Here is a 25,119-nt window from a genome sequence, read left to right as displayed (position 1 = left end):
AGTATTTCCGGAAGATTATTTGTGTCTTCCTTAGTGAAGACCGAACCAAAGTATTTGTTTAATTGATTTGCCATTTCTTTGTTCCCCATTACGGTCACCATTACTGCTGCTAGCTTTTTAATTCCAGATTTAAATTGAATTGAAATTAAAATCTGGGATTTGAACTCCTGTCTCCAGATCCTTAGTCCAGGCCTCTGAATTACTAGTCCAGTAACATAACCACTATGCTACCGTACCCGGTACCTGTTCAATTTTTCCTGATAACTGTAATCTCTCAGTTCTGGTACCATCCTTGTAAACCTTTTTTATACTTTCTCCAGTGCTTCTATGTTCTTTTTATATTGTGGAGACCAGAACTGTGCACAGTACGGCTTAACCAGGGTCCTATACAATAACTTCATTACTTTTGAATTGTATACCCCTAGAAATAAATCCCAGTGCTTTTTTAGCATTTTTAATTGTTTGCTAACCTGTGTTGCTGTTAATGATTTGTTTACCCGTAACCCCAGATCCCTTTGTTCTCTACCAATTCAGTTTCCTATTTTTTAAGGTGGAAGTGGTGTTTCTGTTTATCTATGTTGAAGTTCATTTGCCACTTAACTGCCCAGTCTGCACTTTTCTAATGTCTTCTTATGTTGTATGTTTCCTCATTGTTGGCTCCAGTTTGGTATCATCTGCAAATTTTGATATTTAGTTACTTGTTCCTAAGTCCAAATTATTGTAAATTATGAATAACAGTGGTCCTAGCACGGATGCTTGTGGAACACCGCTTTCTACCTTTCTCCAATCAGAATAATTATCCTTTACCTCGATTCACTGCTTTCTATTTTTTAGCCAATTTGCTATCCATTCAGCTAATTGGCCTCTGACTCCACATGCTTTAACCTTTGTCATGAGCCTACCTTGTGGTATCTGATCAAAGGCCTTTTGAAAATCTCAAGTATACGACATCTATTGCATTATTCGTGTACTCTTTCCGTTACCTCTTCAAAGAATTCTATCAAGATAGTGAAGCATGACTTAGCCTTTCGGAATCCATGCTCCCTTTCAAAATTATATTTCCTGCCTCTGGATGCTCTTCTGTCGCTTCTTTTGGTATAGATTTCAGGATCTTTCTTTTCACTGACATTAAGCTGACTTGTCTATATAGTTCCCAGGTTTTGTTCTATCTCCTTGGAATTTAACTTAGTTTTCTTTGGAGTCCATATAGTTTTGTTCTTGAATTTTTTTTCAAAAAATGTATTTGCAACTTTTGTGGACTGAATGAACATACGTGCGTTTGATCACCTACACGATAATGTCTGATGTTCTCCAAGGAAAGGATTCTGCAGTGCCGCCCGGTGGACATGTTTATAAATAGCACTGAGATTTCACAGATGAGGTCGATTGACAGTTAAGTAACATTGGTAGGATGCCATGAAAGTTAATTGTTGGGAGTTTCTTTGGAGCTGAACCTGCTCCGTTGCCATAACTTAAATGGAAGTGTGGTGGAAACCTTAGCTCTGAGGAAATTCCCAACCAATGAGTTACAAAACTTTACTTTGATAGTGTCTGTTCCTCTGATATAGGCTACGGACTGTGGTGTGAGTAGTAGGGAATCTTGAGATTGAGGCGAGAGAATAGAGTCAGATCTCTGGAGTAAAAGGTTTGGAAACCCTCTTGGGTCCCAGTCTGACGTGGAGCTGAGGGTAGTGGAGATCTTGGGGTTGGGAGCATGGACCCAGTGTCTGGCTTGGTCTCAGGATGGGAAATGAAGGACAGCAGGTATAATTTTAGGACGTGTTTATTTGTACTGCTAAAATGGCCAACATGCTCCACCCTTTGTTTCTGATTGGTCTCCTTGGATGATAAGCCACACCCTGAAGTTTCACAAGAATGTGTAACTGGAACTGCCCATCCCAAGGTCTCACTGACTTTGCAAATTGTAACTCGATCCACTTTGACTTCCTGAAGCGACAGAGGATGGAGCTCGCCAGAAAACAGCAAGGGCCAGCCAAAGTCCTGTACCCCAATCCAAGTGGATGCCTCCCCCAGCCAAAGTGCCTTACCCAAGTGCAAGTGCATTCTCTTCCCCCCCCTCCCCCCCCCCCCCCCAACCATAGATGGGCATTATCATTATGACCTATGAGGAAAGGTTGAGTAGGTTGGGCCTCTACTCATTGGAATTCAGAAGAATGAGAGGTAATCCTATCGAAATGTATAAGCTTATGAGGGGGCTTGACAAGGTGGATGCAGAGAGGATGTTTCCACTGATAGGGGAGACGAGAACTCGAGGGCATGATCTTAGAATAAGGGGTTGCCCATTTAAAACTGAGATGAGGAGAAGTTTCTTCTCTGAGGGTTGTGGATCTGTGGAATTCGCTGCCTCAGAGAGCAGTGGAAGCTGCGACATCGAATAAATTTAAGACAGAAATAGACAGTTTCTTAAACGATAAGGGGTTATGGGGAGCGGGCAGGGAAGTGGACCTGAGTCCATGGTCAGATCAGCCATGATCTTATTAAATGGCGGAGCTGGCTTGAGGGGCCATATGGCCTACTCCTGCTCCTATTTCTTATGTTCTTATTGTGTATGGATTGTTAACGGGTTTGTTGGGTAGGAAGTGACTAGACAGTGTCGTGACCTGGATATCATCCACTCCAACGATGTCCCTTGTAGCAGGTTGGAAAAACGTGGTCCGTCTTCCCTGAATTTTTTTCCCCCGCCCCCCCACCTCCCCCCTCCAAGCGCCTCTCTCGCGCACGCGCTCTGTCTCGCTCGCGCGCTCTCTCTCTCTCTCTCTCTCTCACACGCGCGCGCTCTCTGACCCTTTCTCGCTCGCGTACTCGCTCTCTCTCACACTTTGCGCCACGCAGGCTCTCTTCCCCCACCCCCCCAGCCTCTCTCTCTTCCCCCACCCCCCCAGCCTCTCTCTCTTCCCCCACCCCCCCAGCCTCTCTCTCTTCCCCCACCCCCCCAGCCTCTCTCTCTTCCCCCACCCCCCCAGCCTCTCTCTCTTCCCCCGGCCCCCCAGCCTCTCTCTCTTCCCCGGCCCCCCAGCCCCTCTCTCTTCCCACCCCCCAGCCCCTCTCTCTTCCCACCCTCCAGCCCCTCTCTTCCCACCCCCCCAGCCTCTCTCTGTCGCGTGCTCGCGCTCTCTCTGTCGCGTGCGCTCGCTCTCTCGCGTTCGCGCTCTCGCTCGCTCTCTCTCTTTCGCGCTCTCGCTCGCTCGCTCTCTTTCGCGCTCTTGCTCGCTCTCTTTCGCGCTCTCGCTCGCTCTCTTTCGCGCTCTCGCTCGCTCTCTTTCGCGCTCTCGCTCGCTCTCACTTTCGCGCTCGCGCTCGCTCGCTCTCTTTCGCGCTCGCGCTCGCTCGCTCTCTTTCGCGCTCGCGCTCGCTCGCTCTCTTTCGCGCTCGCGCTCGCTCGCTCTCTTTCGCGCTCGCGCTCGCTCTCTCTCTTTCGCGCTCACGCTCGCTCTCTCTCTTTCGCGCTCACGCTCGCTCTCTTTCGCGCTCACGCTCGCTCTCTTTCGCGCTCGCTCTCTCTGTTTCGGCTCGCGCTCTCTCTTTCGCGCTCGCTCGCTCTCTTTCGCGCTCGCGTTCGCTCTCTTTCGCGCTCGCGTTCGCTCTCTTTCGCGCTCGCGTTCGCTCTCTCTTTCGCGCTCGCGTTCGCTCTCTCTTTCGCGCTCGCGTTCGCGCTCTCTTTCGCGCTCGCGTTCGCTCTCTCTTTCGCTCTTTTGCGCTCGCTCTCTTTCGCGCTCGCCCTCGCAGTCTTTCGCGCTCGCCCTCGCAGTCTTTCGCGCTCGCCCTCTCTCTCTTTCGCGCTCGCCCTCTCTCTCTTTCGCGCTCTCTCTTTCGCGCTCGCCCTCGCGCTCTCTCTTTCGCGCTCACCCTCGCGCGCTCTCCCTCCCTTGCGTTCTCCCTCGCTCGCGCTCGCGCTCTCTTGCGCTCTCTCGCGTTCTCGTTCTCGCTCTCACTCTCACTCTCCCCCCGCCCACCTCCCACAGCGCCTCTCTCTTTCCCTCCGCCCCCCGCACAGTCGATCTCTCGCCCTTCCCCCCCCCCCCCACAGTCTCTCTCTCTGCCACCCACAGTCTCTCTCTCTCTTCCCCCCCCCCCGGTCCCGCCCCCCAGCCTCTCTCTCTCCCCCCCCGCCCCCCAGCCTCTCTCTCTCTCTCCCCCCCCGCCCCCCAGCCTCTCTCTCTCTCTTCCCCGCCCCCCAGCCTCTCTCTCTTCCCCGCCCCCCAGCTTCTCTCTCTTCCCCGTCCCCCAGCCCCTCTCTCTTCCCCGCCCCCCAGCCTCTCTCTCTTCCCCGCCCCCCAGCCTCTCTCTCTTCCCCGCCCCCCAGCCTCTCTCTCTTCCCCGCCCCCCAGCCTCTCTCTCTTCCCCGCCCCCCAGCCTCTCTCTCTTCCCCGCCCCTAGCGCCTCTCTCTCTTCCCCGTCCCCCAGCCTCTCTCTCTTCCCCGCCCCCCAGCCTCTCTCTCTTCCCCGCCCCCCAGCCTCTCTCTCTTCCCCGCCCCCCAGCCTCTCTCTCTTCCCCGCCCCCCAGCCTCTCTCTCTTCCCCGCCCCTAGCGCCTCTCTCTCTTCCCCGCGCCCCCAGCCTCTCTCTCCCCCCCGCCCCCCAGCCTCTCTCTCTCTCTTCCCCGCACCCCAGCCTCTCTCTCTTCCCCGCCCCCAGCTTCTCTCTCTTCCCCGCCCCCTAGCGCCTCTCTCTTCCCCGCCCCCCAGCCTCTCTCTCTTCCCCGCCCCCCAGCCTCTCTCTTCCCCGCGCCCCCAGCCTCTCTCTCTTCCCCGCCCCCCAGCCTCTCTCTCTTCCCCGCCCCAAGCCTCTCTCTTCCCCGCGCCCCCAGCCTCTCTCTCTTCCCCGCCCCCCAGCCTCTCTTTCTTCCCCGTCCCCCAGCCTCTCTCTCTTCCCCGTCCCCCAGCCTCTCTCTCTTCCCCGTCCCCCAGCCTCTCTCTCTTCCCCGTCCCCCCAGCCTCTCTCTCTTCCCCGCCCCCCAGCCTCTCTCTCTTCCCCGCCCCCCAGCCTCTCTCTCTTCCCCGCCCCCTAGCGCCTCTCTCTCTTCCCCGCCCCCTAGCGCCTCTCTCTTCCCCGCCCCCCAGCCTCTCTCTCTTCCCCGCGCCCCCAGCCTCTCTCTCTTCCCTGCCCCCCAGCCTCTCTCTCTTCCCCGCCCCCCAGCCACTCTCTCTCTTCCACGCCCCCCAGCCACTCTCTCTCTTCCACGCCCCCCAGCCTCTCTCTCTTCCCCGCCCCCCCAGCCTCTCTCTCTTCCCCGCCCCCCAGCCTCTCTCTCTTCCCCGCCCCCCAGCCTCTCTCTCTTCCCCGCGCCCCCAGCCTCTCTCTCTTCCCCGCCCCCCAGCCTCTCTCTCTTCCCCGCCCCCCAGCCACTCTCTCTCTTCCACGCCCCCCAGCCTCTCTCTCTTCCCCGCCCCCTAGCGCCTCTCTCTTCCCCGCCCCCCCAGCCTCTCTCTCTTCCCCGCCCCCTAGCGCCTCTCTCTCTTCCCCGCCCCCCAGCCTCTCTCTCTTCCCCGCCCCCCAGCCTCTCTCTCTTCCCCGCCCCCCAGCGCCTCTCTCTTCCCCGTCCCCCAGCCTCTCTCTCTTCTCCACCCTGCCCCTCCAGCCTCTCTCACTCTCCACCCTCCCCCTCCAGCCTCTCTCACTCTCCACCCTGCCCCTCCAGCCTCTCTCACTCTCCACCCTCCCCCTCCAGCCTCTCTCACTCTCCACCCTCCCCCTCCAGCCTCTCTCACTCTCCACCCTCCCCCTCCAGCCTCTCTCACTCTCCACCCTCCCCCTCCAGCCTCTCTCACTCTCCACCCTCCCCCCTCCAGCCTCTCTCATTTTTCACTCTCCCCTCTACCCCCTCCAGCCTCTTTCACTCTCCCCCATACCCCCTCCGGCCTCTCTCACTCTCCTCCCTACCCCCTCTAGCCTCTTTCGGCCCCAAGGCCCTCCACTCTCAGCCCCAAGCCAGCTGGACGGGGGGTGTGGCGGGGGGGGCGAGGCAAAGAGAGTCGGAGCCTCAGGTTCTGCTTCTCGGCACCACGTGGAGGGAATGATTTGGTCGGTGTGGGGGGGGCAGCTTGATAAGGGCGGGTTTGAGAGACAGCTGTCTGTCAAAAAAAGTGCAATACAAATAGTTAGTCCCATAATTTTACTCCCAGATGTGGATATTTTAAGGTCCATGTTTTTGTAAAGTACTGTCAATGTAATTGGAAATGATCTATGTGTTGATTTGTGTTTGTTTGTTTTTTCAGGTGGTCCAAACATGTGGGCTATCACCTCAGAGGAAAGAGCCAAACATGACCAGCAATTTTTAAGTCTTAAACCACTTGGAGGGTTACTTTCAGGTATGTGCCGAGTAGACCATTGAGAGTGCATCATTGTGTCAAGATATAACATGTGCTTTAGCTGGCTTTTTGTATGACTGCCCAAGTCTGTATCTCTTGTGTTGATTCGATATAGTTTTCAATAGATCAGAAGTGGATGAGATCATCTTGAGGCGGTTTTTCATACTAGTTGGAGTAGGACTACAACCAACTTTCATGAAAATTTTTAACCTTGAAATTAAAGTTTAAAAGGATTCAAAATGGCCCACTGGACTACCATTAACCTTAGTAAAGAACTGACAGAACAGCATTTGAATAGTAGTGCTTGAAGATGTGTGCAAGCATTTAAATGCACACTTGGTTAAAGAACGGTATGCTGTACAAGAGAATAGTATAACTCAGTGCACTGTTCGCAAAGTAAGTCCCAGTGACACGTTGATAGGAGCAGTACACCTGTAGCATAACTACTAATCAGTTGTAACTACTAATTACATTGATTGTACTCTAAATCTGGTGAAAAGTTTTCATAGAAATTAATAGATACTTACAGCAAACCCTGGAAACTTTTTAATGTTCATATGTTTCTCTATCCCCTTCTTGTTTTCTTTATGCACCTTGAGATATTTTTGGCCACTCTGAACCTTTAATTAAATTATGCTTGACTGAAAACGTTTTTTTTTATGCTTTTAATTTTGAGAATTCTAGTTTTTGCCTTAATTTGAAATCAGCTGATATAGATTCTCTTTTACAAAAAATAGTTTGTTCCCACTATAGAATGTAATAAAAAAAAGTTATTGTTCTTTATCATTGCAATACTGATTAATGTTTCCATGTCCTTCAGCTCCTGCAGATTGCTGTAAATCAATTTTTGTTTCAAGATATATTTTTGTTTAAAAAGTAATAATTTGTAACAGGCAGTTTGAAATAAATTGTAATTCTTACCTACGTCTCACAACTGCAGAACATCAGTCTTTACTCCTTCCTTCAAGCTACAGGCTTTCCAAATGCAAGCACGGTGTCCTCTAACCACGATTAATTGATTTTTTTTTAATGGCTTTTCCCCAACACTTTTCAACCATGATAATGTCTTACACCATAAGCCATAGCTCTTTATTTAGATTTCTTAATTTAAAAATAGTGAATGGGCTACTAACTGTTTCTGCATTACACTTTCGTTGTTGTGCTGCTTCAGATAATACAGCAGCCTCGCCTGAACTGGCTGTACTAATGAAGTACCAACTGCGGTTCTTTCACAGGACACAGTTTGTACTTCGCTGTCCTTTGAGCCTCCAAGGTAAAAGAGCCACACTAATGATGAATTTGAGAAAAGGCAGTTTTTTACTTTTTGCTGTTATGGCAGAATTTCTACTTCTTTTCAATTATTGAATCGTTTCAAGGGTAATTAATGGAATAAAAAGTATACTGGAGAATTACTGGCTGGTGAATTAGCTGGTATAGTAAATCTTCCATGACGATATATCTCCGCTATCTGGAATAATGATGACCTTTTCGAATTAATTTTCCCACAGCTAGAAATTGGACTAAGTTTTTTGTTTTGAATTGGGTGTTAGGCATGGACTGTGTTGTTTAATTATAAATCAAATCCATTTATGATTTGATTTCACAATTTATTCCCAACTATAACTAGCAGAATTGCAGACTGTTTTATTTATTTTGGTTGTTAATGATTTAATTATGCTCTACCTAATACTGCTACATGGATTGGTTGCCACGGAAAGCTTTCTACAAAGAAGGCATCAGCTTTAGGGCATAGAACCTGAGATCAGTGACTGTCCAGATTGATTCTGTAACTAAAAGTTTATTTAAATTGGTTTGTGCTGAAGAAGCAATGTTGTCGACTGCAGTTCGTGGCACATTTATTGGGGATATTTACCAACTCACATGGTACATCAGTCACTGAAGGTTGGCATGCAGGTACAGCAGGCGGTTAAGAAAGCAAATGGCATGTTGGCCTTCATAGCGAGGGGATTTGAGTACAGGGGCAGGGAGGTGTTGCTACAGTTGTACAGGGCCTTGGTGAGGCCACACCTGGAGTATTGTGTACAGTTTTGGTCTCCTAATTTGAGGAAGGACATTCTTGCTATTGAGGGAGTGCAGCGAAGATTCACCAGACTGATTCCTGGGATGATGGGACTGACCTATCAAGAAAGACTGGATCAACTGGGCTTGTATTCACTGGAGTTCAGAAGAGTGAGAAGGGACCTCATAGAAACGTTTAAAATTCTGACGGGTTTGGACAGGTTGGATGCAGGAAGAATGTTCCCAATGTTGGGGAAGTCCAGAACCAGGGGTCACAGTCTAAGGATAAGGGGTAAGCCATTTAGGACCGAGATGAGAAGAAACTTCTTCACCCAGAGAGTGGTGAACCTGTGGAATTCTCTACCACAGAAAGTAGTTGAGGCCAATTCACTAAATATATTCAAAAGGGAGTTAGATGAAGTCCTTACTACTCGGGGGATCAAGGGGTATGGCGAGAAAGCAGGAAGGGGGTACTGAAGTTTCATGTTCAGCCATGAACTCATTGAATGGCGGTGCAGGCTAGAAGGGCTGAATGGCCTGCTCCTGCACCTATTTTCTATGTTTCTATGTTTCTAAAAGCATTTATACGTTGGTAGCTAATTTGACCTGACACAGCCATTGTCTAGGTTCTGGTTCATTGTAATTAGACCTGTGTAACTGGAGATGGCACAGTGAGGAAAGCAACCGTCTCACTGTCATGTCTATGTGTAGCCAATGTGTGTCAAATTAGAAAAAAGCAAAACCTGATTAACAGGTGCAGAAAAGGCTGACAGCCACCACGATGCTGAGAACTCAAAAAAGTACCTGATTATTAACCTATGATGTGAAAATAAGAAGTTACATGGGTTCTGTAACTTGTGGTAGGTGTACAGAACATTTCTTCTTGTGTATTGGAGGAAATAAAAATGTTAGTACATGAAAGCCTAAAGGCAAAAATCCAAACTTTGAAGGCGCAAAATTGATGCTGCGTTTCTATTGGGGTATAGTACTGGAATTTTTTGAAATTTTACAGTTTTTAAAAAAAAGCATTCTGGTTAATTTTAAGCACTTTTATATTTCACAATTATTATTTTTTTAAATGGAGAAACAAAATAACATTGGTTCTATTCAAAATCCAAATCAGACGCCCACTTTGATACAAAAGCAAAATACTGCGGATGCTGGATATCTGAAATAAAAACAGAAAATGCTGGAAATACTCAGTAGGTCAGGCAGCATCTGTGGAGAAAGAAACAGAGTTAACGTTTCAGGTCGATGACCCTTCGTCAGAACAGGAAAAAGTTAGCGATATAACAGATTTTTAAGGAAATATAGAGGAAGGGGGAGGGGAGGAAAGAACAAAAGGGAAGATCTATGATAGGGTGGACCACTTTCTGAAACACTTGCTTACCAGTTACTCTTCCAAATCCAAGCCCCTGCCCCCAGAGACACTGTGCATTCCCATTTACATCCCCACCCTTTCACAGGGAAACTCCTCCTCCTCCAACTTGGTTCAGACTGGCCTTATTATTCCATCCCTCCCTTCATTCTACCTGGCACTCTTCGCCCACCCCCCACCAATTCAGGCAACGAGGTGAATATGAATCTGCAGAAGACAGTGGTTAGACCACAGTGGAGTACAGCATGTAGGTTTTTCCCCATTTATAGAACAATATTGGAGCCATGGAAAAGGCACAATGAAGATTCACTTGGTTGATACCAGAGGCAAGAGGATATAACTATGAAATACTTGAAAATCTGGGGTAAATTCATTGGAACAAGAGAAAGTTAGAGAGAAGATCTAATAGAATTTTCATAGGATTTGAGAGGATAAGTAGTGAAAGATTATTTCCACTGATTGGTGATTTGGTGACACGAGCACAAATTTACTGGAAGCATAAAATCAGAGGTTAGAAGGATTTTTGTCACGGAAAGGATAATAAATGAATTTCAAAATGACTATTGTAGCCAAGTTAATGATATTTAAGAAGGAATGAGTTTAGCATTTCAAGAAGAAAAATATTAAGCGCCTTCCAATGCGACCTGTGAGGGAACAACACTGGCGGTAACAGATAAAAGGAGCAGCGAGCAGCCAGCCAAGGCAGGGAGCAGCGCGAGCAGGTAAGAGAGGGCGACAAAGGAGAACAGGGCGGCTACATTTGACGTCACAGCAAAACAGGGAAGTGATTGGTTGGTGAGTTTTTCTCTCTCTCTTAAATTAAGGACCTTAAATTAGGGGCCGGGATTAAAAACTAAATCTAATTAATTTAATACATTATAGATGGCAGGGCAGGCAATGTGGAAGCATGTGGAAGCTGGTGGACACCATTGAGGTCCACGGCGACCACTTCTGCAGCTTGAGGAACTTTGGCTCCGCGTTAATGAGCTGGATTTCGAGCTGCAGACACTGCGACACATCAGAGCGGGGGAGAGTTATCTGGATTCCGCGATCCAGGAGCTAGTCACACCAGTTAGATTCATTCATTAAAATTTGATCCGTGGTCAGGCACAGGAGGGTGTAACTACGAGTAAGGAAGGTATGAAGACTCAGGATGGAGTGATGGAGGAGCCTCAGCACTTTGCTCTTGTCCAACAGGTTCGAGGCTCTTACTCCCTCTGTGGCCGAGAGCAGAGACTGCAAGGAGAAAGCGCAAACTGACCACAGTACCGTGGTACAGGGGGCCATTCAAGTGGGGGGAGTAAAAAGAAATGTTGTGGTAGGGGACAGTATCATTAGGGGGATAGATAATGTTCTCTGCAGCTGAGAGCGTGAGTTCCGAAGGCTGTGTTGCTTACCAGGGTTAAGGACATCTCCTCTGGGCTGGAGAGAAACTTGGAATGGGAAGGGGAAGACCCAGTTGTCATGGTCCACATAGGTACCAACGACATAGGTAGGACAAAGAAAGAAGTTCTGCTGAGGGAGTATGAGCAGCTAGGGGCCAAATTAAAAAGCAGAACCACAAAGGTAATAATCTCTGAATTACTACCTTAGCCACGGGCAAATTTGCATCGGGTAAATAAGGTCAGAGAGTTGAACACGTGGTTCAAAGACTGTTGTGGAAGGAAATGGGTTTTGGTTTGTGGGACGCTGGCACCAGGGATAAGAGGGAGCTGTTTTGTTGGGACGGGCTCCACTTAGACCGTGCTGGGACGAGGGTCCCAGCGAATCAAATAACTAGGGCTGTAGCGAGGGCTTTAATCTAATTAGTGGGGGGAAGGGTTCAGGTGAGCGAAAATTTAAAAAGTCAAAGAATAAGGAGAAGGCAATAGAGCAGGGTAGCACTGGGGGAAATGAAAACCAGAGCGTGACAGGAAGGGGCAGAATAGAAAACATAAAGGTGAATCAGAAAGTGGGATCAAAGCAGAAAGAAATGGTAAAAAAACAAATTTAAAAGCTCTTTACCTGAATGCACGCAGCATTCATAACAAAATAGATAAGTTGACGGCACAAATGGGTATGATCTGATAGCCATTACAGAGACGTGGTTGCAAGGTGACCAAGGCTGGGCACTAAATATTCAGGGGTATTTGACAATTCGAAAGGACAGACAGAAAGGAAGAGGAGGTGGTGTAGCACTGTTAATAAAGGATAAGATCAGTGCAGTAGTGAGAAATGATATTGGCTCAGAAGATCAAGATGTTGAATCAATTTGGGTGGAGATAAGAAATAATGAGGAAAAAAGTCGCTGGTGGGCATAGTCTATAGGCCCCTTAACAGTAGCTACACTTGGACGGAGTATAAATCAAGAAATAATTGAAGTTTGTAAAAAAGGAACGGCAATAATCATGGCCGATTTTAATCTTCATATTGATTGGACAAAGCAAATTGGCCAGGGTAGCCTTGAGGGAGAGTTCATAGAGTGTATCTGGGATCGTTTCCTTGAACAATTCGTTGTGGGAGCAGGCTATCTTAGATCTGGCACTGTGTAATGAGACAGGATTAATAAATGATCTTCTAGTAAAGGATCCTCGAGGAATGAGTGACCATAACATGGTTGAATTTCAAATTCAGTTGGAGGGTGAGAAAGTTGGATCTCAAACCAGTGTTCTAAGCGTAAATAAAGGAGACTACAAAAGTATGAAGGCAGAGTTGGCTAAAGTGGACTGGGAAAATAGATTAAAGTGTGGGATGGTTGATGAGCAATGGTAGACATTTGAGGAGATATTTCATAACTCAACAAAAATATATCTCAATGAGAAGGAAAGACTGTAAGGGAAGAGATAACCATCTGTGGCTAACTAAAGGAATAAGGGATGGTATCAATTTGAAATCAAGGACAGACAATGTGGCCAAGACTAGTGGGAGGCCAAAGGATTGGGAAACTTAAAAGTTAGCAAAGAACTACTAAAAAAATAATGGAGGGAAGATAGATTATGAAAGTAAACTAGCACGAAATATAAAAACAGACAGTAAGAGTTTCTACAGGTATATAAAAAGGAAGAGAGTAGCTAAAGTAAATGTTGGTCCCTCAGAGGAGGAGACTGGGGAATTAATAATGGGGAACAAGAAAATGGCAGAGACATTGAACAAATATTTCGCATCGGTCTTCACGGTAGAAGACACTAAAAACATCCCAATAGTGGATAATCAAGGAGCTATAGGGGGGCAGGAACTTAATACAATCATTATCACTAAAGAAGTAGTACTCGGTAAAATACTGGGACTAAAGGCGGACAAGTCCTCTGGACCTAATGGCTTTCATCCTAGGGTCTTAAAAGAAGTGGCTGCAGAGATAGTGGATGCATTGGTTGTAAGAATCCAAAATTCCCTGGATTCTGGGGAGGTCCCAGCGGATTGGAATACCGCAAATGTAACGTCCCTATTTAAAAAAGGAGGCAGACAGAAAGCAGGAAACTATAGACCAGTTAGCCAAACATTTGTCGTTGGGAAAATGCTGGACTCCATTATTAAGGAAGCAGTAGCAGGACATTTGGAGAAGCATGATTCAATCAAGCAGAGCCAGCATGGTTTTATGAAAGGGAAATCATGTTTGACAAATTTACTGGAGTTCTTTGAGGATATAATGAGCAGGGTAGATAAGGGGGGGAACCAGTGGATGTGGTGTATTTGGATTTCCAGAAGGCATTCGATAAGGTGCCACATGAAAGGTTACTGCACAGGATAAAAGTTCATGGGATTGGGGGTAAAATATTCGCATGGATAGAGGATTGGCTAACTAACAGAAAACAGAGAGTCGGGATAAATGGGTCATTTTCCGGTTGGCAAACAGTAACTAGTGGGGTGCCGCAGGGATCGGTGCTGGGGCCTCAACTATTTACAATCTATATTAATGACTTGGATGAAGAAATTGAGTGTAATGTAGCCAAGTTTGCTGATGATACAAAGATGGGTGCGAAAGCAAATCATGAGGAGGACACAAATAATCTGCAAAGGGATATAGACAGGCTAAGTGAGTGGGCAAAAATTTGGCAGATGGAGTATAATGTGGGAAAATGTGAGGTTATCCACTTTGGCAGAAAAAATAGAGAAGCAAATTATAATTTAAATGGAGAAAAATTGCACGGTGCTGCTGTACAGAGGGACCTGGGAGTCCTTGTGCATGAAACACAAAAAGTGAGTCTGCAGGTTCAGCAAGTAATCAGGAAGGCAAATGGAATGTTGGCCTTTATTTCAAGGGGGATGGAGTATAAAAGCAGGGAAGTCTTGCTACAGTTATACAGGGTATTGGTGAGGCCACAAACTGCGTACAGTTTTGGTCTCCGTATTTACGGAAGGATATACTTGCATTGGAGGTTGTTCAGAGAAGGTTCACTCGGTTGATTCCGGAAATTAATGGATTGACTTATAGGTTGGGTAGTTTGGGCCTATACTCATTGGAATTCAGAAGAATGAGAGGTGATCTTATTGAAACAGATAAGATAATGAGAGGGCTCAACAATGTGGATGCAGAGAGGATATTTTCACTCATAGGGGAAACTAAAACTAGGGGACATAGTCTCAGAATATGGGGCCACCCATTTAAAACTGAGACGAGGGGAATTTCTTCTTTGAGGGTTGTAAATCTGTGGAATTTTCTACTCCAGAGAGCTATGAAGGCTGGGTCATTGAATATATTTAAGGCGGAGATGGACTGATTTTTGAGCGATAAGGGAATAAAGGGTTATGGGGAGCTGCAGGGAAGTGGCGCTAAGTCCATGATCAGATCAGCCATGATCTTATTAAATGGCGGAGCAGGCTCAAAGGGCCTAATCCCGCTCCTCATTCTTATATTCTTATGTACAGGGAAAGGGCAAGGCAATGGGATTAGTGTAGATAACTCTCTTGTGGAGTTTGCAAAAAAGCCTTATCTAAGGCTTTGTATAACGCTTTGTGCATATTTATATAACGCTATTTATAGAGAACAACATTGCAAAGTTCTTTACACCAAGCAGGATACAAAAAGGCGAAGGACAAAACAGGATTCACGGTAAGGAAATAAGACACAATCAAAGAGTTTAAGGAGGATTTTGGAAGCAAGTGAAAAGGTGACAAAGTGAAGCAATATTGGGAAGGAGTTCTAGAGGATGCAATAAAGTGGCTGAAATAACTTTGACCAGTGATGGAGTGGTGGAAGCGAGATGTAGACCAATGTCCAGGAAATTGAGTGTGTGCAGAGATCACAGAAATAGAGGCCCCAAGTTTCGTCCCACGGCGAAAATGGCGCACCTCCGAGCTGGGCGCCTGTTTTTCGCGCCGAAAACTGCGCCTAAAAAAAAGTCCGATATTCAAGGAGCTCGATGTCTGCTTGGCGCGGCGCGCTCGTCGCAGCAGGGGGCGGAGCCTAACACTCGCACCGATTTTCTAAGTAGCAGGGGGCGGGTACAATTTAAATTAGCCTTCGTGGTGCCGGCAACCCTGCGTGTGCGCATTAGAGCGTGCGCGCACACGCAGTCTCACACAAATATTGGCACTCGGCCATTTTTAAAAATACTGCAGAAAAAGTGAAGATTTGTTTCTTGGATCCCTGCAAAGGCTTGTAATTTAATTTTTTTTGATATTTCTGTGTGTGAGGGAGTGCTTTTAGCAGCACTGCTGAATAAATCACCTGCTGAAATCAGTGAGTTCAGCTTTTCACTGCTAAACTTGCAGAACCGGTGCTGCATTGGTGCATGCAAATTAAGGACTGTGTGTTTGGAGAAATAAGAGTGCCAATTCAACTTTGCAATAATACGTGGTGTTGACAATGCAGCACCCATTCTGCAAATTTAAATATAAAACTGTCGATGTGGCTGCCTCTCCCTGTCCAAATGGCCTCAGTCCCCCTCACAGCTCGAAGGCTGCTGCTGTATCTTCGGCTGCCGGCCAGCCACTGACGCCGCTGATATCCTATGGCCAAATGGCCTCACGTCCGTCCGCTGCTGATTCTTTGGCTGCCGGCCAGCCACTGACGCCGCCCCTAAAGCGTGGCCGAATGGCCTCAAGAACCTTAATGAGCTGCGTGTGTCCTGCGTTGATTCTTCGGCTGCCGGCCAGCCACTGATGCCGCTGCTATCTCATGGCCGAATGGCCTCGGGTCCGTCGGTGCTGCTTCTTCGCGGCCAGCCACGAAGAGAATGAAGGCCTGCCTCAAGCACTGCAGCTCAGCTCGAAGCTTGCTGCCGCTGCCGTCGAGACACTGACGCCACACCCCTGCCTGTCTCCAACATGAAAGGCCTGCCTGAAGCACTTTCACACAGGTAGGAACATGGTTTATTTAATCTTTTCTTTGCTTCTAAATTTTTATTCAGGTTGGATTTATTTGTATAATATTTGTATAAGTATAACTACGGATTGATTGTAGAATTTAATGACTTCCCTTCCCTTCCCCCCCCCCCCCTCCCCCACCTCGTTCCCTACGCCTAATTTGTAACCTATGCCTAATTTTCTGAAGTGTAGACAAGGTTTTTTCGAGCGTACAAAAATCTTCACTTACTCCATTCTAAGTTATTTTGGAGTAAGTTTTCACTCACGAAACTTTGAAATCAGGCGTAAGTGGCCGGACACGCCCCCTTTTGGGAAAAAAAATTCTGTTCCAAAGTGAAACTGTTCTAACTGACTAGAACTGGAGCAAACTAAATGTCGAGAATTCCGATTTCTAAGATACTCCGTTCTACACCAGTTGCTCCTAAAAATCAGGAGCAAATCATGTGGAAACTTGGGGCCAGAGTGTGGTGAGGCCTTGGAGAAACTTGAACATAATGATAAGGATTTTATAGTTGACAGAAAACCAATGGAGCTTGGTGATGACACGTATTATGAAGGTATGGAGCTTTGTGCAAGAGAGCACACAGACGTATCACTATTATATCTGATTTCGGCTGTCATATATTGAAAAAGAATGGGCTATTTGGCAGTAAAGAAATCATTAAAATGTATTCCCAGTTATAAGAACAGAAAATGCTGGAAATCTCAGCAGGTCAGGCAGCATCTGTGGAGAGAAAGCAGAGTTAACGTATCAGGTCGATGACCCTTCGTCAGAACTGGAAAGTGTTCAGAAAGACCAGATTCTTAACGAGCACTGAAAGGGGGAGGGGAAGAAAGAACAAAAGGGAAGGTCTGTGATAGGTTGGAAGACAGGAGAGATTAGAGAGACAAAAGGGATGATGGCCCAAATTCAAATGGTAATGCCATTTTGCATCCAATTTCCGCCCTTCCCTCACCTTCAAATGGTCCATCTCGGACTCTTCCCTTCCCTTCATCGACTTCTCCATCTTCATCTCTGGGGACAGGCTTTCGACCATTATCCACTATAAGCCCACTGACTCCCACAGCTACCTGGACCACACTTCCTCCAACTCTGCATCCTGTAAGGACTCCTTTCCATTCTCCCAGTTTCTCCGTCTCCGTCGCATCTGCTCTGACGACGCCACCTTTCACACTAGTGCCTCTGACATGTCTTTTTTTCCTCATCAGAGGATTCCCCTCCGCCGTGACTAACATGGCCCTCGACCGTGTCCGTTCTATTTCCTGCACCTCTGCTCTCACCCTTCCCCTCCCTCTCAGAACCATGACAGGGTTCCCATTGTCCTCACCTTTAACCCCACCAGCATTCAGGTTCAACGGATCATCCTCCGCCATTTCCGCCACCTCCAGTGTGATCCCACCACCGATCACATCTTCCCCTCCCCTCTCAGCATTCTGAAGGGACCGCTCCCTTCCCGACACCCTGGTCAATTCCACAGTCACCCCCAGCACCCCCTTCCCTTCCCATGGTACCTTTCCATGCAAGTGCAGGAGATGCAGTACCTGCCCTTTTACCTCCTCCCTTCCCACTATCCAGGGCCCCAAATACCTCTTCCATGTGAAACAGCGATTTACTTGTACTTTCAATTCAGTATACTATATTCACTGCTCACGATGTCTCCTCGACATTGGGGAGACCGAGCGTAGATTGAGTGACTGCTTTGCGGAGCACCTTCGTTCAGTCCGCAAATGTGACCCTGAGCTTCCAGTCGCCTGACACTTTAATTCTCCACTCTATTCTCACTCTGACCTCTCCGTCCTCTGTCTCCTACAATGTTCCAACAAAGCTTAACGCAAGCTCAAGGAACAGCACCTCATCTTTCATTTAGGCACTTGACAGCCTTCTGGACTCAACATGGAGTTCAAAAATTTCAGAGTGTAACCACTGCCAATCTTTGGCTCCCTTTCTTCCCCCCCCCCCCCCCCCCCCGCCCCCTTCAGAGCTTATCTCTCATGACAGTTGGACATTATCCATTCACACCCTCTCTTGACTAATGTTTTCTAAATCCTGGCATCACCAGAAACTGGGAGAATGGAATGGAGTCCTTACAGGATACGAAGTGGGAGGAAGTGTAGTCCAGGTAGCTGTGGGAGTCAGTGGGCTTATATTGGATACTGGTCGAAAGCCTATCCCCAGAGATGGAGACGGAGACGTCAAGGAAGGGAAGGGAAGGGAAGAGTCTAAGGTGGACCATGTGAAGGTGAAGGAAGGATGGACATTGGTGCAAAATGGCATTACCATTTGAATTTGGGCCATCTTCCCTTTTGTCTCTCTAATCTCTCCTGCCTGCCACCCTATCACAGACCTTCCCTTTTGTTCTTTCTTCCCCTCCTCCTTTCAGTGCTTGTTAAGAATCTGTTCTTTCCGAACACTCTCCAGTTCTGACGAAGGGTCATCGACCTGAAACGTTAACTCTGCTTTCTCTCCACAGATGCTGCCTGACCTGCTGAGATTGCCAGCATTTTCTGTTTTTATTCCAGATTCCAACATCCACAGTATTTTGCTTTTGTTTTTGATAAGTTATATTTTGTGAAAGTAGGGAGGCAGGCAAGGAGAACATTTGGTATGTCAAGTATTGAGGTGTTGATGCCATGTACTAAGGTCTCTATAGCAATGAGGGAGAGATGGGCACTATTTCGCAGATACAAGACGGTCATCTTATGACCAAAGCAGCATAGACATGATTCTAAGCAGCCTGTACATGGGTTAAGATACACCACTGTACACACACACACACATTTGCGATCATTTTCACATTTTTCTTTTCCAGTCATGATGTATCTTTGCGATGAACCTGTGTTTTATAGTGATTTATAAATTCTTTGCCCATTATATTAAAATGTATTTGTTAATACCTAATAGGTGACCAAGCTCGAACTTTCTTACTGCAATCTGGTTTGCCAAAGCTAGTACTGGCTGAAATATGGTAAGTAGTGAAAACTGAACTGATAATAGGCCACTTCTTTGTTTTTACTCTTGTCTTTTTCTTATTTTAACCACTAGGATTGAGGCAAGTAAATAAAATGTAGAATTTACAACCCAACTTAATATGCTAAAACTGTGACTGGAACTTTGTCCCACCAAAGGATTTTTCAAGATGATGGCCAAAGAAATGAGTCACACCTCATCTGGCTACCTTTACTTGTAGCAAGCACAATTTAAACAAACGAGGCCATCCTGCTCTATTAGTAGGAATACCTTTGTAGTACCCTGTTTATTCCATCATGAAGAAAATCTTTGCAATTCCTATGTGACTTTGTTGCTAAACAGTTATTAGATCTCTCACTAAAAACAAATAGTTTGTTGTTTGCCTATTTGTGTGCCTTGTGTTTGCAGAACTGTAGTGGGATATTCAGTTATAGTGGTATTTTCAATGTGTGTAAATTGTTGTCATTAGGCTTGTTTAGTACATCAGTGCCAATACGCTGTTATGCTTAATCCAACATCTCAAATTATTCCTATCACTGCCACTACCAATAATGGACCTTATTCACCTTAATTATATCGCTCAAAGTGCTCTTTCCATTTTGTAGGACAAAATCTATCATTTTACTGCTTGTTGTTTCTCAACAGTTTAATCGACATATGATAATTTCTACAATAAGCTTCACTGAAATCCTAGTGGAAGCAACCGGTTCGGTGTCAAATTCTATCTGGCAACGCTTCTGTGCAGCGCCGTGACATGTTTTTACTAAGTTAAAGATGATATAAATGCAAGTTGGTGTTGTTGTAAAATGATGGCAAGAAAACAGCAATGCTCAATAAAATATGAAACCACTACAGAACATAAAATAGTATTTTGCACAGTCTCTTAAAGCCAGACAGAGCATGGTGTTAGATATATTCAATACAGGTGCAGTGCCTAAAATTTGGGACCGAGGCCGTTCCGGATTCCTGGCTTTTCCAGACTTTCATTTTGTTTCTGACATCCCAAATCTGGAAACACCCAAGCCCAGGTTCGGTTATTTCCGGATTTCGGAACGTCAAAGTGGGGGAGGATTCCCGCCGAGGAGCTGTTCGGGCCATCTGCCCCCCCCCCCCCCATGAGGAGGTCATTGTCTGGCGAGGCCCCACCGAGTAGGTGTTCGGGCGGGCCCCGCCAAGGAGGTCATCGGGCCGGCCGGCAAGGAGGCCCTGAGGTAAAGGCAGCGGCGGAGAGGTGAGGCCTCAAGGTCAGCAGAGTCGTCGGGTCCGGATTCCGGACGACCCTGCCACCGATCATCCCAGATTCCAAAAGTCCAGATTCTCGATGCTGCACCTGTAAATGAAATTTATCGCACATACCAAATTTGTTTGCTTTTCTATAGTGAATAACTCGCAAAATTTATCAAAGAGCATGTCATCGCTGACTTGTTTCTGTAACTTTTAAAAACTGGACTTGCCCTTGCAGCAACCCTCTTTTGATTCAGTTGCAGATACAATATAATTTTCCAGCTTAATGTTCACAGGGAATATTCCATGCTGTATACTAATCATAATCCCATCAATGCACTTAAAGTGCAACAAAACCAAAAACACACACTGTTGCTATAATGAGATTATTGCTCTTTCATGATGTTCTTCATTTATATTGTGAAGAGGTTGCTTTTTCTGATCACATGCACATAAAGTAGACATAAGAAACTGATTCAGCTTATCAACCCTCCAGTTTTACCTACTTTCTTTCTTCAATCTTTTTTTGCTTCTCTTGGCCTTTCTGTCCTGTCTCCTCCCCTTCCTGTCGCCCAGCCACAACATCTTTCTTTTCTCCCTTTCCTCTCTTGGATAGTTTTCCCAACTCTACCCAACCCATCACTACTGCTTTGCTTTCCTACTCTTCTGCTGCCCTTCTAGGCTTGAGTCACCTATGGATAAGCTCACAGTTACCCTCTGTGCTTCTCTTGGCATTCTCTGAAAGACCTGTCAAAGCACCCTTAGCTGCCTCCTTAAGAGCAGCAGCCCCAACTGCCCCATCCTCTTCTCTCGTTGATCATCCTGTCCAGCATGCCTGCTGGGGCTAACCTTGCCAACCTCCCTTCTTATCCCAAACCACTGCTGCTTAGGACTCTGCCAATGGACCAACATTCATTCATAGCCCTTCTCCCCATTTCTCTCGAACATCCATTCACTCCCAAGCAAGGCCCTTACCATACATAACTCCTTAAATCCTTATCACCTGCCCCCATCCCCTCACCTGCCCCCATCCCCCTCACCCCCAATAACAAGTGCGAGGAGCTCATGGACTTCTTTATCACTAAGATTGAAAACATCCATTCCCTTGCCTCTGCTGCTTCCCCTCACTGGCCCTTGCTCACCAAGCAAACCCGACTCCCTCCTGCCCTAATCTTGAACCCATGTCTTCAGTTTCTCACATCGCCTCTCGTTCCCTTTCCGAGCACACCTTGTCCATGGACAATCTTGTGCTCCCTTGACCCCTTTCCTATTAAATTACTGACCAACCAACATCCATTCCTAGCGCCCATTCTAGTTGATGTTAGCAGTTTCCTTTACTTTTCTGTACTATTATCCTTCTCACTTTCAAAACTACCATCATCGGCCCCTCTGTCCTTGCAAATTACTGGCTCAACTCCAATCTCTCTTTGCTCTTCTAAAATCTTGAACATCATGTCGCCTCCCAAATCCGGGCCTATCGTTCCTGCAACTCCCATGTTTGAATCTCTTCAATCAGGTATCCTTCCCTGCCACAGCACTAAAACGAGCCTAGTTAATATAAAAAATGACCTCCTCTGTGTCTGTGACTGTGGTACATTATCCTTACTTGTCCAATGTGACGTGTCTGCAACACCACATTATCCAGTTTGGTAAAATTGGCCTTGCTTGGTTCCACCTTTAACTTTCCAATCATAGCCAGAGCATCTCCAGCAATGACTTCTCTTACCGCCCCCCCCCCCCCCCACACCGTTACCTCTGGAGTTCCCCAAGGATTCCTTTTCCTCATCTCCATGCTGCACTTTGCCAACATCATCTGCAGACTTGAAGTCAGCTTCTGCATGTACACGGATGACAACCAACTCTATCTCTCGACCCTCTAGTGCCTCTTGTCTTGTCAGACTACCTGTCTAATCTTGAATGAACCGCATTTTCCTCGAGTTAACTATTGGAAAGATAGAAGCTGTCATTTTCGCCCCCCACCCCGCCACAAACTTTGTAACTTTGCCACTAATTAATTTCCTCTCCCCAGTGTCAGGCTAAACCAGACTGTTGGCAATCTCAGTGCCATATTTGACCCCAAGCTTCTGAAACCCATATCCTCTCCATAAAGTCCGCCTACATCCACCTCCGTTACACTGTCTGACTCCATTGCTGCCTCAGCTCATGTCGTTGAAACCATTATCCATGCCTTTGTTACTTCCAGACTTGAATTTAAATATTCCCCTGGCCGGGCTTCCATTCTCCATCCTCTGTAAACTTCAGCTCATCCAGAAGTCTATGCCGGTATCCTATCCTGCACTAAGTTATGCTCACCCTTGCTGACCTACATTGGTTCCTTCTCCCCCAATGTGTGTTTAAATCCCTTTATGGGCTTGCTCCTCCCTATCTTTGTACTTGTTCCAGCTCCACAACCCTCCCCAGAACTTTCTGTGTACACCTTTCATCGCATGTCTTCAGGTGCCGATGCTTCACATTTTGGAATTCTCTCCTTAATCCCCTCCACCTCTATACCACCCCCTCCTCCCTTAAGGCTCTCCTTTAAAACCCACTTCTTCCATCAAACTTTTGGTCATCCTTTTTAATATCATCTCCTTTATCTTGGCATCCTATTATTTTTGTCTGGTTATGCCTCTGTGATGTATCTTGGAAGGTTTTTCTACAATAAATGCAAGTTGTGGTTGTCTTGGTGCCTTGTACAGAATCTGCTCAGACTATTAAAATCTAATACAAAAGCATTACATCGGCCATATCAATTTCTCTGCTCCCCTCACTCACTCCAACCTACCTCCTTCTGGACTTGCAGCACTCCGTTTTCTCAAATCCAACCCCAACATTGTCATTAAACCTGCTGACAAGGGTGGCGCTGTTGTTTGGTGAACCGACCTCTACCTTTGTGGAGGCTGAACGCCAACTCTCTTATATCTCCTCCTACCTCCCCCTGAACCATGACCCCACTACCGAACATCAAGCCATCGTTTCCAAGACTGTCACTGACCTCATCTCCTCTGGAGATCTTCCCTCCATGGCCACCAACTTCATCGTTCTCTAACCCCGCACATCCCGCTTCTACCTCCTTCCCAAGATCCACAAACAGGACTGCCCCAGTAGACCCATTGTTTCAGCCTGTTCTTGCCCCACAGAACTGATTTCTTCCTCTCTCGACTCTTTTTTTTTCTCCCCTTGCCAAGCCTCTTCCCACCTACATCCGTGACTCTTCTGATGCCCTCTGCCACTTCAACAGTTTTCCTGGCCCCAACCATATACTTTTCACTCTGGGTGTCCAATCCCTCTACACCTCCATCTCTCACTAGGACAGTCCGAGGGTGCTCCGCTTCTTCCTTGAACAGAGGCCTAACCAGTCCCCATCCATCACCACCCTTCTCCACCTGGCTGAACTTGTTCTCACATTGAACAACTTTCCTTTGACTCTACTCACTTCCTCCAAATTAAAGGTGTTGCTATGGGAACCCACATGGGTCCTTGCTATGCCTGCCTTTTTGTGTGATGTGTAATATTCTTTGTTCTAATCCTACTTGGGTCCTCTCCCTCACCTCTTTTTCTAGTACATTGATGACTGTATCGGTGACGTTTCCTGCTCTCGACCTGAACTAAAAAATTTCATTCACTTTGCTTCCAGTTTCCACCCTTCCCTCACCTACACATGGTCCATCTCTGACTCTTCCCTCCCCTTCCTTGACTTCTCTGTTTCCATTTCTGGGGATAGGATATCGACAAACATCCACTATAAGCCCACAGCTACCTGGACTAAAATTTCTCCCACCCCGCTTTGTGTAAGGACTTTATTCCATTTTCCCAGTTTCTCCATCTCCGTCGAATCTGTTCTGACAATGCCACCTTCCATACTCGTACTTCTGATATGTCTTCCTTTTTCCTCAACCACGGTTGATATAGCCTTCGACCATGTCTATTCCATTTCCCACACTTCTGCTCTTCCCCTCCCTCCCAGAACCATGATAGGGTTCCCCTTGTCCTCACAGTTCACCCAACCAGCCTCCACATTCAACAGATCATCCTCCGCCATTTCCACCACATCCAACGTGATCCCACCACCAAACCCATCTCCCCCTCTCTTTTCAACATTCCGAAGGGACCTCTCACTCTGTGACACTCTGGTCCACTCCTCAATCACCTCCAAACACCCCCTCCCTTTCCCATGGCACCTTACTGTGCAAGCGCAGGAGATGCAACACCTGCCTTTTTACCTTCTCCCTTCGCACTATCCAGGGCCCCAAACACTCCTTCCAGGTGAAACAGCGATTTACTTGTACTTCTTGAAATTTAGTATACTGTATTCACTGCTCACTATGCGGTCTCCTCTACATTGGCGAGAGCAAACGTAGATTGGATGACCGCTTTGCTGAACACCTCCTTTCAGTTCGTAAGCGTGACCCCGAATTTCTAGTCACCTGTCACTTTAATTCACCACTCCACTCCCGATCTGACTGCTCTGTCCTCTGCCTCTTGCATTGTTCCAACGAAGGTCAATGTAAGCTAGAGGAATTACACCTCAGCTTTCAATTAGGCACTTTTCAGCCTTCTGGACTCAACATAGAGTTCAACAATTTCAGACCATAACCTCTGCCCCTATTTTTTCACATGGCAGCTGTTGATGATTCTGCCATTCCCATCTACACCTCTTCTAGATTCATCTTTTGTTCCTTTACTTGTCTCATTACCATCTGCCTTTGCTTTGTACTATCACACCTTTTGTCATTTAATCACTCCTGCCTTCCACCCTTTCACAGACCCTCCCTTTTGTTCTTTCCTCCCCTCCCACCTTCCCCTACCCCTGCATTTGATTAAGATCTGTTATATCGCTAACGTTTTCCAGTTCTGACAAAAGGTCATCGACCTGAAACATTAACTGTTTCTCTCCCCACAGATGCTGCCTGACCT

General features: G+C 46.9%; 1 protein-coding gene across 7 annotated transcripts in view; it reads left to right on the top strand.

Annotated features, from left to right (window-relative positions):
- Nucleotides 1-25,119, top strand: part of LOC139267231 (intersectin-2-like) — a 297,091-nt gene that overhangs the window by 125,561 nt on the left and 146,411 nt on the right. For all 7 annotated transcript variants that reach the window (XM_070885216.1, XM_070885218.1, XM_070885214.1 and 4 more), the window contains 2 exons: nt 6,236-6,328; nt 18,913-18,976. In XM_070885216.1, coding sequence (XP_070741317.1) covers nt 6,247-6,328; nt 18,913-18,976 — 146 coding nt within the window. In that variant the 5' untranslated portion in view covers nt 6,236-6,246. The remainder of the gene's footprint in view (nt 1-6,235; nt 6,329-18,912; nt 18,977-25,119) is intronic.

Source organism: Pristiophorus japonicus, chromosome 7, assembly GCF_044704955.1.
Source record: "Pristiophorus japonicus isolate sPriJap1 chromosome 7, sPriJap1.hap1, whole genome shotgun sequence".
Taxonomy (NCBI): Eukaryota; Metazoa; Chordata; class Chondrichthyes; family Pristiophoridae; genus Pristiophorus; species Pristiophorus japonicus.
Note: the sequence above shows the minus strand (reverse complement) of the source record. Positions and strands in the feature narration are given on the sequence as shown.